The 15,107-nt window shown below is 42.1% G+C and overlaps 1 protein-coding gene across 1 annotated transcript; it reads right to left on the reverse strand.

The window, feature by feature from the left end:
- Window positions 1–795: 795 nt before the first annotated feature.
- LOC148835637 (interleukin-1 receptor type 1-like) lies at window positions 796–14,087 on the reverse strand. The gene is made up of 11 exons (XM_088914461.1): window positions 13,789–14,087; window positions 12,471–12,540; window positions 10,216–10,450; window positions 8,493–8,664; window positions 7,987–8,161; window positions 6,265–6,330; window positions 5,638–5,776; window positions 2,941–3,092; window positions 2,553–2,696; window positions 1,797–1,961; window positions 796–1,333 (listed from the first exon to the last, which is right to left on the reverse strand). The coding sequence occupies exons 2-11, from the start codon at window positions 12,535–12,537 to the stop codon at window positions 927–929; spliced, it is 1,722 nt and encodes a 573-aa protein (XP_088770587.1). The 5' UTR covers window positions 12,538–12,540; window positions 13,789–14,087; the 3' UTR covers window positions 796–926.
- Window positions 14,088–15,107: the final 1,020 nt, after the last annotated feature.

The raw sequence follows: 15,107 nt of genomic DNA on the forward strand, positions 1-15,107 counted from the left end.
ATCTCGTGATGTCAAGTGGCCCTGTGACACTGTAAACAAGCAGGACTGTGAAGACATCGCTTTCAATCCAATAGAAATATCGCTCTCAATTTTGAGATGATTTTTCTGAGGAATTCTACTTACTTGTTAACCCTGCATGCAGATCACGTTGGGAACATTTCAGATCACATGTTTGAACACCGTTATGATGTCAGTCATTACAGGGACTAGTGAGCAGGAAGGGCCGCCTCGCGTTGGAATTCTCGTGAACTCTTGCTCTCGCCTGTGGCGAAACCAGAGGTTTGCGACAACATGGCGACTTGCAGAACTTTCACAAAGTTCACGATTTTGTGCTTAATTAAGAATTTTTCATCTTTTAAAAATGTAAATACATTTACTTTGTTTCTGAGATTTATTAACCGGCGTCAGAAATTGGGACTGTTCTCAGATGCAGTTCCCCCTGAACTGACTTTCTGATAACGGATGACGTTGTTGAGCAGGCGCTCCAGTACCTTCATGGCTACCAGAAGGGGTGATTATTTTTATCTCCCTATGCAAAAGATGCATTAACAGAGATCTGCCAGACACTGGCTGCTGTAGGTGCCTCTGAAATTAAGGGACATTTCAGCATCTCTGTACAAATGATTCAAACCGAGTCACTGTGTCAGTCTGACACTGAAAACACGGCTGTGCTAAGGCAGGAAACAATGAACCTTGCGTCAGGTACACTTGGCACACAGTGTACAGTACATATTAGCCCAGCAGATGCCTCCCACGCTCCCTGCTTTGGGCCTGCAAATTATGACAGAAATATAATTCATTCTTTCTTCAAGATGTTTAATGACCAAAGGGACTGTGCAGGACTACAGCGCGCACCACAGAGCACAGCTCGCAGGGCGCTGCTTCCTTTTCTGACATCGCAGTCCTGCCCGCGCGGTGAAGGGTTTTTACAGCACACGTGTCCCGGGACGGGGGCGGGACGGGTGTCTTCGCTGGGAGCCCGGGGCTTTGGGCAGCAGCGGGTCTGCGCGCTCTGGGTAAGGAGGCATGCTGCACCGCAGGCACTTCCAGAACCGCGTGTTCGTTGTCCGAAGCTGTTCTCCGCGGGAGTTCTCCCATCTTAAGGCTCCTTGCTTTTGCTTTATGTACCTGATAGACTCCGGTAAGAGAGAGTAGTTGATGTCCTTGTCCATCTCCAAAAGGATGACTTTGATCCCGTCCTTGATCAGAGCGTCATACAGCCCAGCCTGCTGCTCGAAGGCAGCCTGGCTCCAGAACTCCCCCTGGTGGGCTGTGAGAATGAGGATCAGCCTCCTGCTTTTCCTGATGGCTTCTTCAACAGCACTGTGCACGGCTGCAAGACACACAATCACACACAGGCAGGTGAGAGCACGCCCCCTGCCCATCGCACACAGGAAGGGGCACAGCTGAGGCTGGTGAGTCCCAGCTCACTGTGGAGAGACCCGTCTCCAACAGCATAATAAAAGCTACAAAAGAACCCCTTGATACATACTGTAATTGAATCTACTGTAAATCAATGTAAAGCTCAACTTTACAGCACTTCTACAAAAAAAGAGACCTTAAAAGGCTTCCTACAAGGTTGGTAGAAATTCGTTGTGCCCAGTGATCTCTTCCTTGTCCTCTTGTCATGTTTTTATAAGATCTGACACTGTTTTCCCTTCTTAGAGGACTGTTTTGAAGAATGCAGTGCATTATTTATGAAATGATATTCTGTATGTAATGTGCTTTTATGCTACAATGAGGGAATTGCATATGTTAATGAATTCTTTAAATTTAAAGCAAAACCTTGGAGTTACCTTCTCCAGGAAGATCATCTCTGTCGAAGATGAACAGCTGGTACCCATGCCTGTTCTCAAGCATTTCAGGAAGGATATGCAGAGCAAACTCTGCTGCCCTTGCAGAGACTAAGGAATTGTCTTTTGGATAACTCACATAGGCGTCATAAAGTTTTCCATCCGAAACTGCAAAGAATCGTCAATAAGGTTAACAGTTGTGTTTTTTATCTATTTGATACCATGAAGTAAAAAACCAAAGAAGCAAACTGATCATAGTGAATTTCTATTTAATCCCAATAATAAAGACATGGTAGCAAGATTACATACGTAAGATTAATTACAGAAAAAGTACTGATATTCATACAAGTATTTTCATGCTGTAGCATCTAAAAGTCTAAAAAGACCTTGCCATTCACTTATGCACTATACAGAGTAAACCAGAGCTATCAGGATCTACAGAAGAGAAGAGACGAGACTATCTTTAGCAATGCAAACAACAGGTAAAATAAATGATGGGACTGCGATTCTCTTAACACAGGGCAGTAGGTACAGTAGTAGCACAGCCCATTACCAGCTGCAAACTAAGAGACATACATATCTCAGTTTCCCTGTTTAACTGCTGTCAGGTCCTGTCATCAATACCACCAGCCTCTTTGTAGTTAATTTATAGTTCACACATATACTCCTCCAGCACGCTGAACTATAGGTGCCTGAGTTGAAATCAATGCTCTGCTATGGTAAACAGTTTATAACACTATTTTGTGGAGTCATACTTACTTTTCTCATTCCTGAACGCATGAGATAGTTTGCGATAACTCAGGACCATATCGACCTTGAAATAATGATAAACCAGGAGCCCAGCCACGATCAAGGGGACGAAAATGGCAACTATTATATAGAGATGAAAGGCTCTCCGTGGTGCTATGTCAGGAGATCAGAGACAAGCAGGCAAAAAATAAGCACAGTGCAACAACACTTTTCGTAACAGACAAAGATCTAGTTACATTTCTGCTCAACCTGAACCTGAAACCCTGCTGTGCTCATTTTAGGACATCGGATTTTCATCTAACAATTGCAAGTACAGTTCAAGACCTCCTCTCATGTTAAAAGGGGATTTTCACAGCAAACAAGAAGCTCACAATAAAGACTGATAAAATAGGCAAACCTGGAATTAGTCGAACATATCCTCTGTCAGCTCCTTTTGAATTCAAAACAATGCACGTTAAGGGCATGTGGTAGAACTCATTAGTCACTTCTGGGATTGTCAGGTTCAAATACCCATACATTCCATAACTTCCATCCTTGTGCTCTTTCAATCTGGAAGCAAACCAGTACAAAAGGAGCCCTGTTAATTATTTTTACTTCTGTAGTGGGATCTACAGGGAACTTGATTGTTTCCCCATCATGCAATGCAGACAAGTCACTCTTGACTGCTCACATATTGCCTGATGTAGAACGTAAGGCGATGGAAACATTTGGTCACATGCAGGGTAACTGTCCAAACAAGGAACATTCGACAAAGAAGGCTAATTAAAATGAATTGTCACATTTTGCACCCCTATGTCCTATACTACGCATCCTATAATAATAGCCTACATGTAACGGGAGCCGGTCCTGACTCCCGTGAAGTGCGTAGTTTAGGACCCCGTGCAGACGGTATTATCTGGAAGTGACTGGAGGAGGACACCGGGGGAGAGATGGCAGGATCAGGACGGGATGACGGACAGGGGGGCGTGACGGCTGTGGTAGGCGCTCAGGAGGGCCGTGGCGCAGGCGAACAAGTCCAGAACAGTCCAGAAAGGAAAACCAGGGCACAGTCCAAGATCCAAAACTGGGAGATCCATTGAAGACGACAAGAAGAATAAAAACAAGGAACGGGGACATGGAACCAGGAACGTGGAAGTTAAAAACAGAGCGACGGGGCCAGGCGCTCCGAGCCCCGGCCTCAGCTGGTCAGGACGCTGTTTGGAAGCCTCTGTCCTCGAGCCGCGGACCTGGGGCGACTTGATGCTAGGCGGGCCTCCGGGTGTCCGTCTTCCAGAGCCCCGAGCTTCGGAGGCACAAGGTTTAAATAGTAAATGGGGAACAAGGGGCAGGTGAACGTGGTAATGAAACTAAAATCCCTCTAGAGGAGGGATGAAGATCGCAACGCTACAATTGCTTCACTGCAGAAAACATTCTGTTTACTGATAGTTGCTGTACCTCCTTCATCTCTGGTCTATTTGTTCCTTTAAATTATATATTGCAGAAACTGTCTACTTGCAAAATCCTCGTACAAAAGAATCTCATTGTAAATCTCATTCACAATATCAACCCACTATTCAGGATCAGAAAGTTCAGAACTGCTTTTTTTTTTACTAGCAGCCAGAAGAATTCCTAATGAGTCTGTCTTTAGGTTCAATGTGATCAACCAGAAAGTTTCCCAGATATGTACTGGTAACAGAGAACTCAAAAGATATGATGACGTTTACAGTCGTATTAAGGGTTATGTGTATAAATTGCCTGCAATGCTGTATCTGTGGGCAGGACCAGAATCTTACAGGCATGCATGCTCTACTGTGTGGTGTTGCAGGGTTTGTAGCTGTGAGACCAGACGTAATAAAAAGACAAATTACTGTTCCAAATGAGCATTACAAAAACACTGAGTTCCTCAAGGAAGCCACATGCTTTTTTATCTGGCCTCATTCGAGGTGTTTTGAAGAAAACCCTTTTCTTCTCTGATTGTGTTCTTGCAGTATTTGTTACCACCGGAGGCGGAATATTGTCCAAAAATGCGAAGTAAACTATGTTACGCCGACAAACCTCATCAGGGCCACATTTATCATTTAAATCAGGACACAGCTCTGTAACAGATACTGTACCTTAATGAAATCCTGTATTTGGCCAGCATGAATGAATGCCTGATATTTCTGCAATATCACAGTGAACTTTTTTCCAGTTGTCTGCTGTTTTTTCTGAGAGCCGGACGGCAGAGTTGAGAAATCTTTGATGACCATCTTTCCTTTTAAGCAACGTGTTACAAATGTCACTAAGCTATCTTTTCTTCATCTAAGAAAATTGGAAGTATTCTTTCTCAGTCCAAAACTGGGAGATCACTGCATGCTTTTGTAGCACTTAGGCTAGGTCATTGTAATAAATCTTTCGTAACACTAGTCATCTTACTGTATGTCACGACTCCTTCATTCCTCAAGTATGATCGTCTTCCAAAAATCTGTGATCTTTATCTCAAAGTCCCTCTAGGTATCACAGACAGAAAGTGTCTCTGCCCCGTCTCTGAGTTAGTCCAGACTCCCTGCTGCAACAGAGTCCTCTTCTTCCTTGCTGTCAAAGGTACAGTAGCTAGATTGCCATTGTACCTTATAAGTCTTACAACTGCCTGCATCACTACCCTCCACCTGCCCACAACTTGGTAAACATCCAATTCAGGCTGGGTTCCCAGGTGCTCAGGTGGGCTGACAGTCTGAAACACAGCTGTGCGCAGCTTATTAGCGAGCAAGTCTGTGTCCCAGCCGTGTACCGACTGGGCTGTGGCATCAGGGCCATACAACCTCCATTTCAGAAGCAACATATCGTTTCCAAGGTAATGTTGGTGAATTTGCACGTGGCGCCACACATTAAAAACTCTCATTAAAAGTTTCTCCACTGAGTGTGAAATAGATTACATGCATCCAAAAGTGTTGGCTAGGCCGGTGTAGCTGTGCAACACTCTCAGACATCAAATCAGTGCCAATGGGATGATGGAATAAAAAACACTATTATGACGATTAAGACATAAAATATTGTGATCTCAATTATATAATCCAAAAAGTAAATTGTGATGACAGACTCTGAATGTATCACAATGATAAAACAGTTTACTTACATTTTCAGCTCTTCTATTAGTAGTTTGTCTTTATACTGCTCAATCACAGTGTTATTTATAGTCCAGTATACCAATGTCTCATTCTCTGTGTATTCTCTGAGACCAATAAAAACAGTGCAGGTTAACACAATTTTGTGGCCTAGGAAACAAAAAAATTCAAAGCTTTACACATGCTTAATTAAAATTTTTACCAATTTTACATTCTATAAAACAAAAGAACAACTATGATATTTAAAAAGTCAGCGTTAATGTTTCATTATTAATCGAGGTCTGACATTTTGAAAGCCTGCAATCTTATTTAGAATTACAAGTATTTTTGGTTTTCGGAAATACGTGGTATAGAAACTGATGTTAGACATTTCCCGTAAGATATAAAGTGCAGCAGAACACAGAGTCAAGATCAACACCCCCTATGGAACACAAAAAAAAAACAAAGCAGTGGCTTAAACAAACTGAAAGTGTGACCCCTTGTGGTGGCATAAGAAGGAATTTCAAACGGATAAAAAAGTGTGTATAATAAAGGTTTATGTTCATCGGCTTAAACAAATCCCTTAAAATATCTTTTGCAGGTAATGGAGTATTCACAACGCGTTTCAGATTGTTATCTCTGCTATCACCTCTGCTTACCGAGCTCAGCCTCGATGCTTTCGTTCTTGGGATGTAAAACCTTTGGCGTTTCCACCACCATTAGTTCTGCAACACATAAGACATGTAGGTTCTCTTCGATTGTCTGGAAAAAACTGTTGCTGGAAGAGGTGTTAGTGGGACCAGCTTGGGGCGCTCACCCTGTGGTCTGTCTGGGTCCTAATGCCGCAGTATAGTGACAGGGACACTACACTGTAAAAAGGCTTAAAACCAAGCTCCTTATTCTCTGTGGTCATTAAAAACCCCAGGACGTTTCTCGAAAAGAGTAGGAGTGTAACCCTGGTGTCATGGCCAAATTTCCCATCAGCTCTTACCAATCATGGCCTCCTAATAACCCCCATCTCTGAACTGGCTTCATCACTCTGCTCTCCTCTCCACTGAGAGCTGGTGTGTGGGGAGCATACTGGTGCATTATCCAGGTGGGGCTGCACACTGGTGGGGGTGGAGGGGATCTCCATTACCTGTAAAGAACTTTGAGTGGAGTGTCCAGAAAAGAGCTAAATAAGTGTAAGGAGTTTTTGTCATGTCATTTGCTGAACCGCTTTATACCATACGGTGTCGCAGGAAGCTGGAGCCTACCCGGCAAGCAACGAGCACAAGGCAGGGTACACCCTGGACGGGGCACCAGTCCATCACAGGGCAAGTGCAAGCCAGTCATACAAGTACATGGGGAAATTTGGCCCGGACACCAGGATAACTCCCTACTCTTATCAAGAAATGCCCGAGGTTCTTTAATGACCACTGAGAGTCAGGACCTTGGTTTGACGTCTCATCTGAAAGACAGCGCCTACTACAGAACAGTGTTCCCGCCACTATACCAGGGCATGAGGACCCACAGACTGCAGGGTGGGCGCCCCCAACTGGTCCCACTAACACCACTTCTAGCAGCAACCATAGCTTCCCAGGAGTCTCTCATCCAGGTACTGACCAGGCTCAGCCCTGCTGAGCTTCAGTGGGCTGTCAGCTGTGAGCTGTAGGGTTATTATAATTTAGCCATTACTGGAATCTATTTGTTATTTAGGTGTATGAAACTGTAACCTGCCATTAGATTAAAAAAGAATTTTGTGGCTCTCATTGGATAAGACCATAAGAAAGGTTACAAATGAGGATCTAAGTTAACTGTTGCGAGGAGCTCATCCAGTCATTTTTTGAAAGAACCCAGGGTATCGGTATCAACAACTTGCTTGGGCGGCTTGCTCCAAAATCCCACAACCGCCTGTTTAAAGAACCGTTTCCTGTTTTCGGATTGAAGTGTGATTCAAAGTATCATTTGTTCGCAGCTGTCTGATGGTACTGAGAAGATTGTACCAGCTGTCTGAGCCTAGGAAATGTCCTTCACACAAAGGACATTAAAGCTTACTCTGGAGAGCTATTGATCATGCCTGTCCTTCTGACTTGAAAAGTGTCAGTGGTATTTCATAGCACAAACTTTGTTCCTTGTTGTGTCATTAATTCTAATGTGCATCCATCCTGTGTGTTTGATATATTCCCGCTATGAGAGTCTTAACTGATCTTTGTACATCCCAGTAGAGGATATGCTTTTAAGTGCTTGAGCAGTTTAATAGTGCTTCTAGTCAATTCAAACCGTCTGAAAACCATCTACAGCTCTAGTTAGGGAACATGCCAAATAAATAACGCTGAATAACTGAGAACACGTTTTCAAAGTTTTTCTTCAAAGTACTAGAATTGAGAGTGAAATATTACCATTAGGTGATATCTTTGTTGTGCCAAGACTTGATGCCATGAGTGTTTTCCCCTTGTGTGTAAAATTGATCTGACAGGTGTAATTTCCAACATCAAGGCTATTTACATTGGCTATATAAAGTCCTCCTCTCACGGTGCTCATTTTGTCTTTATTCATCTCAATGGGCACACAGTCCTGCAATGCAAAAAAAAATTATTTCATTTCAGACATGATGTAATCAGAAACTCTCAGGTGTCTGCGTGTAAATCAAAGATCTTCACTTCTTGCTTTCTCCCACTATCAGTTACCATGAAGTGCGGTGTCCTTTAAAAAAACAATTCAGCATCCTTTCTTCAGAACCAAACTATCTGCACAAACAGCCATCATAACAGTTGTTTATATGAGGAAAGTTTCCAAAACTGACATGAACACATTAGAACTAAAGCCGGGATCGACAGTCCTACGGTATAATTATATTACACTGAAACTGAAAGTTCTCCTCCCCCTGTAGTGTAGGTCATCTTACCTTAAGCCACCTGACATCAGGCTGTCTGTCTAAAGTGGAAATTTCTTTGTATCCAAAGCAGGAAATGATAACTGGGCTGTTGAGGGTTATGAAGTTGAAGTAGTTCACATAGGAGCACGAACCTGTCTTCACAGACAGGAACATCTTCATTTTGAAGGAGAACTCCGGGCCTCTGCACAGAGCAAAGGGTTCAAGCAATGAATTTCGAGAGCAAGAAAGGGTTTTCAGAACCGAGACAGTGAGATGCTCGGAACTACGGAACAAAGCCAGGGAGGGACAAGAAGGAAACTCCTACTGGCATCTCTCCCAGGGTAAGATCGGCCGCAGCAATCACCTGCCTTTTAAAAGGGGTGAATTTCGGTGATGCAGCTGTCCTCTCTATCACGGGATGGGGAGACTGTCTTGCCGTCTGTGTTGTCCATGAAAGGACAATTTACTATTCCAGCGTCTTTATCTAATTCGCCATTTTATTTTTCCCCAATGAGAGTGAGCCGTGTCATTTCTACCCGTCACAAAAACAGCTAAAACAATACGCATTTAACATGGGAATACTTACTGACACGGTGTTGTAGTTCATCTATACAAAAGACGGAACACGTGCTCCTTTAAATCATTTTTTTTCCCCAACAAGAGGAGGGTGACGATATTCTACTGTTGCTAAAGTCAATGCTACTTTGCACAAGAAATTATTATTGCATATAAAGTACAGTACAATGCAATATACAGTATTAATATAGTAAGCAACATTGTTCACAAATTAATGATTGCATTTAAACGCAATAAAGTTCTCATAGAAATGAGATACTTTTCTCGTATAAACGCTATACTATCTCATATAAACGAGATTATTTTTTTTCTCCGTGGCGCTAATGAACTACTGCACCAATCAGTATGTGTCAGGACTGTGGGACGAGAGTGGAGCACCCAGAGGAAACTCACAGGAACACAGGGAGAACACATAAAAGCCACACAATAGCACCCCAGGAATTGAAGCAAGTGGCAACAATTCTACTCATGTTACCATGGCAGCCATAATTCACAATACAGGATAATACATAATGTATTCAACATGAGTGAATCGTGACCAACCACTTACTGCAGACCACAGTAAAATACCTTTCTGCGCTCAGTTCTCATATTAATGTTTTGGTTAATAAAGTTTTTATGTGTAGTTTAGTTGTTTGCTTTTAACATTAATACCAATTTCATCTTAAACGGTAATCTTAATCAGAATGAAGACCAACTCCAATCCTCAAAGAGAAGTGAAACAAGACTCCTTCACCAATCTGAGCAATGTGCATTCTCATCACGCCTGTGTGATACTGAAGAGTGAGACACAACTACTCATCCCTTAACAACATGCAGAACTTTACTGCAACAAAGAGCAGAAATTAGAAGCAATTTTACATTTAATTCACAAATGTACACTCCACCTGATTTGAACGTCAAAGGGTTAATCAGTCCTGCCAGGATTTAAGGGTAACATAAGGAATTGTTTAACCTTATTGAAATATTAGCCTAGATAGGACCGTCTATGGTGTTCACTATGCAATTAAAAGTTTGTCAGCAATTAAAAACATGACAGTTTTTTAATACTTTAATTTGCAGTCATGAACATCTGCAGCACAAACATGTATTTGATAAACACTGCCCGTGTGGTATATTTGCAAAGACTCTAATTAGCACTGTGTTAAAGAACCAATCCGAGTGCAGCCCGTCTTACCTTATGTCACACCCATAGTATCCCGAGTCAGACGGCTCTGCTGGTAGAAACCACAGCATGTCCTCGTGTGCCTCTAGCCTTGAGCCTGTTTCATTCAGGGTCGTATTCCCAGTTCTGGACCAGGCTACAGTCAGATTGCTGAAACTCTCCCTGAAGAATGAATAGAGCCGGCATCTCAGCACGAAAGCCTCTCCGACGCCAACGTGGTAGGACTCGACTTCACCGTCCGCGCCCGCTGGAAGAAAAGGGACAGGGGCAAGACCCTAAGATTAGGAACTTGGGGTGTTTCCCGCTGGGGTGCAGGAGCTGGATTCCAGCGCAGGCCTTCCTCAAAGAAAGCATTACAGGCTCATCTGGGACTCGGCTCTCCTGATCATCAGGAATGCTTTCAACACCGAGTCCACAAAGGACACGTACTGTAGGTGCACCTGAGAGCATAGGAATTGTGGCAACCAAAAAGAGGTCATTTGGGCACATGTTGGTCATTTGGCTGCCAGTAGCAAATCGCTTCGAGGACCTCATCCAGACTTTTCTTAAAAGAAATTGGAGTATCAGCTTCAACAACACGGATGGAGTCACTAAACTCTGTGAACGACATTCGTTGAAAAATTCACTGCAGTTCAAAGTTTAGGACTCTTTTCCTTCTAATACATATGAAGGAAATGGGAAACGATTTCACAAAAATCTTTCGGGATGACAATTTGAGATTCTCCACAGACACTCTTCATGTTGCGCTTTGATATTCTCACATCTCTTCAATTCAAGGAAATGTGGTGAAGTTTGGGAAGCGGACACGATTTATGCAGCCTTTGGTGTCTATTATTTTACACAATCAAACTTGGGGCAAACTGTACACTGTGCATCGGTCTAAAGTACTGACAGGTTTGCACCCAGTTTGCCCACTGGAAATTTCCAAAGAGGAAATGAACTCCTTATAATATATACTTGTAGCAGTTAACTAACATTTGATCTTCGCCTTTCTTCCTTTTCTGAGTATTATAGTCCTCCGTTTTTGATTTTAAAACACTGGTGTCCAATGACAATGTTTTTTTTTAACTGAAAATAAAGCAAGCCAGAAACAGGATATACCTGTTTATGTGTGCACTCTGTTTAAAAAGGGCATTCAAAGACTTATCTATCTTAAAGGAAAAACGAGTCGTTTCTAAATACTTTCAATGTTAATTAAAAGAACAACAATGCAGTTTAAACAAGAGAAGAAGCTGGGGTAAAGGTCAAGGTCTTACAGCAGTTTGAATAAAATCTTGCAAACTCAAACCATTAAAGTTTCTGCAGGTAAATAAAAACTTCATTTTTGTTCTGTATTCCTTTAAAAAATAACAAGGCCAGTGAACGATTTTTTTTACAGCTAGATTTCCGTTTTTATGTCCCCCATGTGTGACTTCTCAACCACAAGACCAGCCAAGCAGCCCGCGGTGTTTCCTCTGATTTATCAGGTGGTGCTAATGCTTACAAAAGTGGTTTACTCTGTGCTGCCAAGACGAAGCAAAGGGGGAGTCGAAGAAGAAGAAGATTCTCTGCAGTCCTGAAAAAGGAGCAACACTATATCGGAACTGAAATTTATTTAAATGCATGATTTATTCTGATTGCCTGTTGTTCAATATCCATTATCCATATGTAATAATAATAATAATAATAATAATAATAATAATAATAATTGCTCACACTTATATAGTGCTTTTCTGGACACTCCTCTCAAAGCGCTTTACAGGTAATGGGGATCCCCTCCACCACCACCAGTGTGTAGCCCCTGGATGATGCGCCAGTCCGCTCCCCCACACACCAGCTCTCAGTGGGGAGGAGAGCAGAGTAATGAAGCCAGTTCAGAGATTATAGTTAAATAATAGGGATTATTTGGAGGCCGATGGGAAATTTGGCCAGGACACCGGGGTTACACCCCAACTCTTTACGAGAAACGCCCTGGGATTTTTAATGACCACAGAGAGTCAGGACCTCGGTTTTACGTCTCATCCGAACGACGGCGCCTGTTTACAGTACAGTGTCCCAGTCACTATGCTGGGGCATTAGGACCCACATGGACCGCAGGGTGAGCAAACCCTGCTGGCCCCACTAACACCTCTTCCATCTGCAGGGAAGATGGCTCACACCTGCTGAGCTCCAGTGGGCTGCCAGCTGGGAGCTGCAGAGTGATATGGCTGCTGGCCATATGTAGACTATGTAGAATATGTACTGTAAACGTGACATTTTGTAACTACCAGCACCGAACTTTATCTTACCTTCGCTGTTGACGCAGGACGTCGAGAAGAGCCAGATGAAGACAATGACGAGAAACCTCCTGGTCATTCTCTGCAGTCAAGGAAGAGGAATGAGCAAAAGCATTTGAATTGAAATATTTGTGAACACTTCACAACGTGCTCCGGACATGGCGTTTTATTTTTTTTAAACTGTTATGTACCATGTGAAATAGACATACTCCTTTCTGAAAATGTACATTTCTGCCTTTACAGCTTTACAGAATAAGTTCCTTTTTTATAGTGGATGTGAAAGATGCTTACTCAACAGCTCAACAGTTCAACAAATGCTGGAGTGCAAACTATTGAGCTGGCCCACCCCTGCCTGTCATTCCTGGTCATGGGCTGAGCCTATAATTTAATCCAAGGTGAAGAGTGATCCACAGCATCCTATCAGGTACATGGAGATCCACCTTTTGAAAATGGCAACATCAATGTGATCTCCTTCGCAAAACAGAAGCAAAAGACAAAACTGGAATTCTGCTCTTTTCTCATACAATAGTTCACCATTTGACAGCTAATCTTTTTATCTCCACTCCCCCTAATGTAAATCTTGATGCCTGTGTGTGCTCTGCAGGTTTCATGCCTATAGAATACATATGCATGAATAAATCCACATCTGTATGCATACTGTACATGTTGTGTCTGTGTATGGTTGCTCTGTACCAGTCCCCAGAAATAACTCAGAAATGAAGTACATTTACATAAAACATCTATTTCAAAGCATAAACAGCGCATTTAAGCAAGAATTTAGATTGCTGCCCAAATGTAGGTAAAAGTGATTAATGTGGATATCATTCTAATAGAAAACATGTTCAAGCTAATAGGTAGCATGCTGCTGCTCAGATTATAAGACTGAAAATATTACACATGCAATTAAATATAATTATGTGTAATAATATATACAGTACTTATTCTGTCCTTGCAATACTTTCACGGATTGTAATGAGCTGAGATATTCTGATAACTGGTAAAGACTACTGCTAAAGTAACTTTTACATACTGTAAACAGAGGGTTTTAGATACAAAGTTTCAAAGGCACAGGGACATATAGTAACATATTTTAAACAATAATGAATATTAGTATTTTGTATAAGGACAATTTTAACAAAACGAGAAGAAAATCCCGATTGTGGTGCGTTTTCTAGTTTGAGGTACGTTATCTCGTAGTATAGGAATGAGTGGTAAAGCACGGACAAATGTTAAAGGTGGACATGCTGACAAGAAATCCTTCAACATTTCTCACAAAGAGATCTCTTATATTCAAAGTTCGGTTTTCTGTCTCAAAGATAAATTGACTTACCGCATCTGCTTACGGTGTTCAGAAACGCTTGTAAACATCGTAATGCCCTGAAGTTATTCATGAAGGTGTTGGCGGTTGTTTACCTTTAGTTTTGAATTTCATAGTTCAAAACATAAAAAAAAACATACATTTAACATAAAATGCAGGCTACATTTCGTATTTGGCGATCAATAAAGAAAAAGCTCTTTCGAAGCGTCGCGGTAAACAAGAGCAGGTTTCTCCTCGAATGAGCTTTAAGGAAATGCATCTCCTTTCTTTCCAGAAAGAAGGTTCTCAGATGTTACAAGAACTGAAAAGGCGGAAGTCTTTCAGTGTACTGTACTGTAGGTACAGGACACTGACCCGCATCGTTAAAACTTAGATTGCAAAATGTACAGGACAAACGGGAAAAGCAACGAAAATAAAAAAGGGGGGATTTAGGATTTTGGTTTAACTTTCTCCTACGTTTAAATACGTTTAAATACGGTATGAATTGCCTCATCTACTATTAAAATGTATGTAAAATGATAATAAATATAAATGATTGTGATAAATAATTATTCCACACCGGTATTTACTGCTTTTCCAACCAAGAAAATGTTTGGCACCTGTAGAAAGGGGCGCTTAAGGTTTCTGATTATACTGCAACCCCGGACTGCACGGCGTGCTGTCGCCGATGGATCCGAAACGCGCATACAATTTGTACGTGGAAACAGAAATCGCGTGTAAATGTCACTTCAAGGTGTGCCTACATTATGAAAATACTTGGTAACGTATTCCAGAATTTTTCCACTGTTCAGACCAAAATTTAGCACCAAACACAGAAGCAGTCCCAGCAGCGCTCATGATAACAGGTTAAAAACGAGGAACGACGGTAATCTTCTTGATGAAAGCACAGATTGGGTTAATTGAATTCTGAAACGAAGCTTTGATTGTTATTAAGATATCTGCAGTGTTAGAATGGGTGCCGGCACCGTTACTGTCACCTGACAGGTTTTGGATATTGGGTTTGATTCCAGATTAGGGTGCTTGACGTGAAATTTGCATGTTTTCCCTGTGTGTGTCTTGATTTTTGCTGGGTGTACCAATCTCCTCCCACTTACTAAAGACATGCCGATTAGATCAATCGGCATCTCTAATTTCTCCAATGTGTGTGTATCCAACCTGTGATGGACAGTTTTGACTGCTATGTCCGAAATTCTGCTTTCACCCTGTATTTCCATGATAGGCTCAAGTCTGCCTTTACCAGGAAGAAACAGGTTTCGGATTACGGATGGAATGGAATGGATATACTGTAACATACGAAGACACTGATACAGTATCATGGTCACCAGCTACAT

Source organism: Atractosteus spatula, chromosome 4 (genome assembly GCF_055471065.1).
Source record: "Atractosteus spatula isolate fAtrSpa1 chromosome 4, fAtrSpa1.hap1, whole genome shotgun sequence".
Lineage (NCBI taxonomy): Eukaryota > Metazoa > Chordata > Actinopteri > Semionotiformes > Lepisosteidae > Atractosteus > Atractosteus spatula.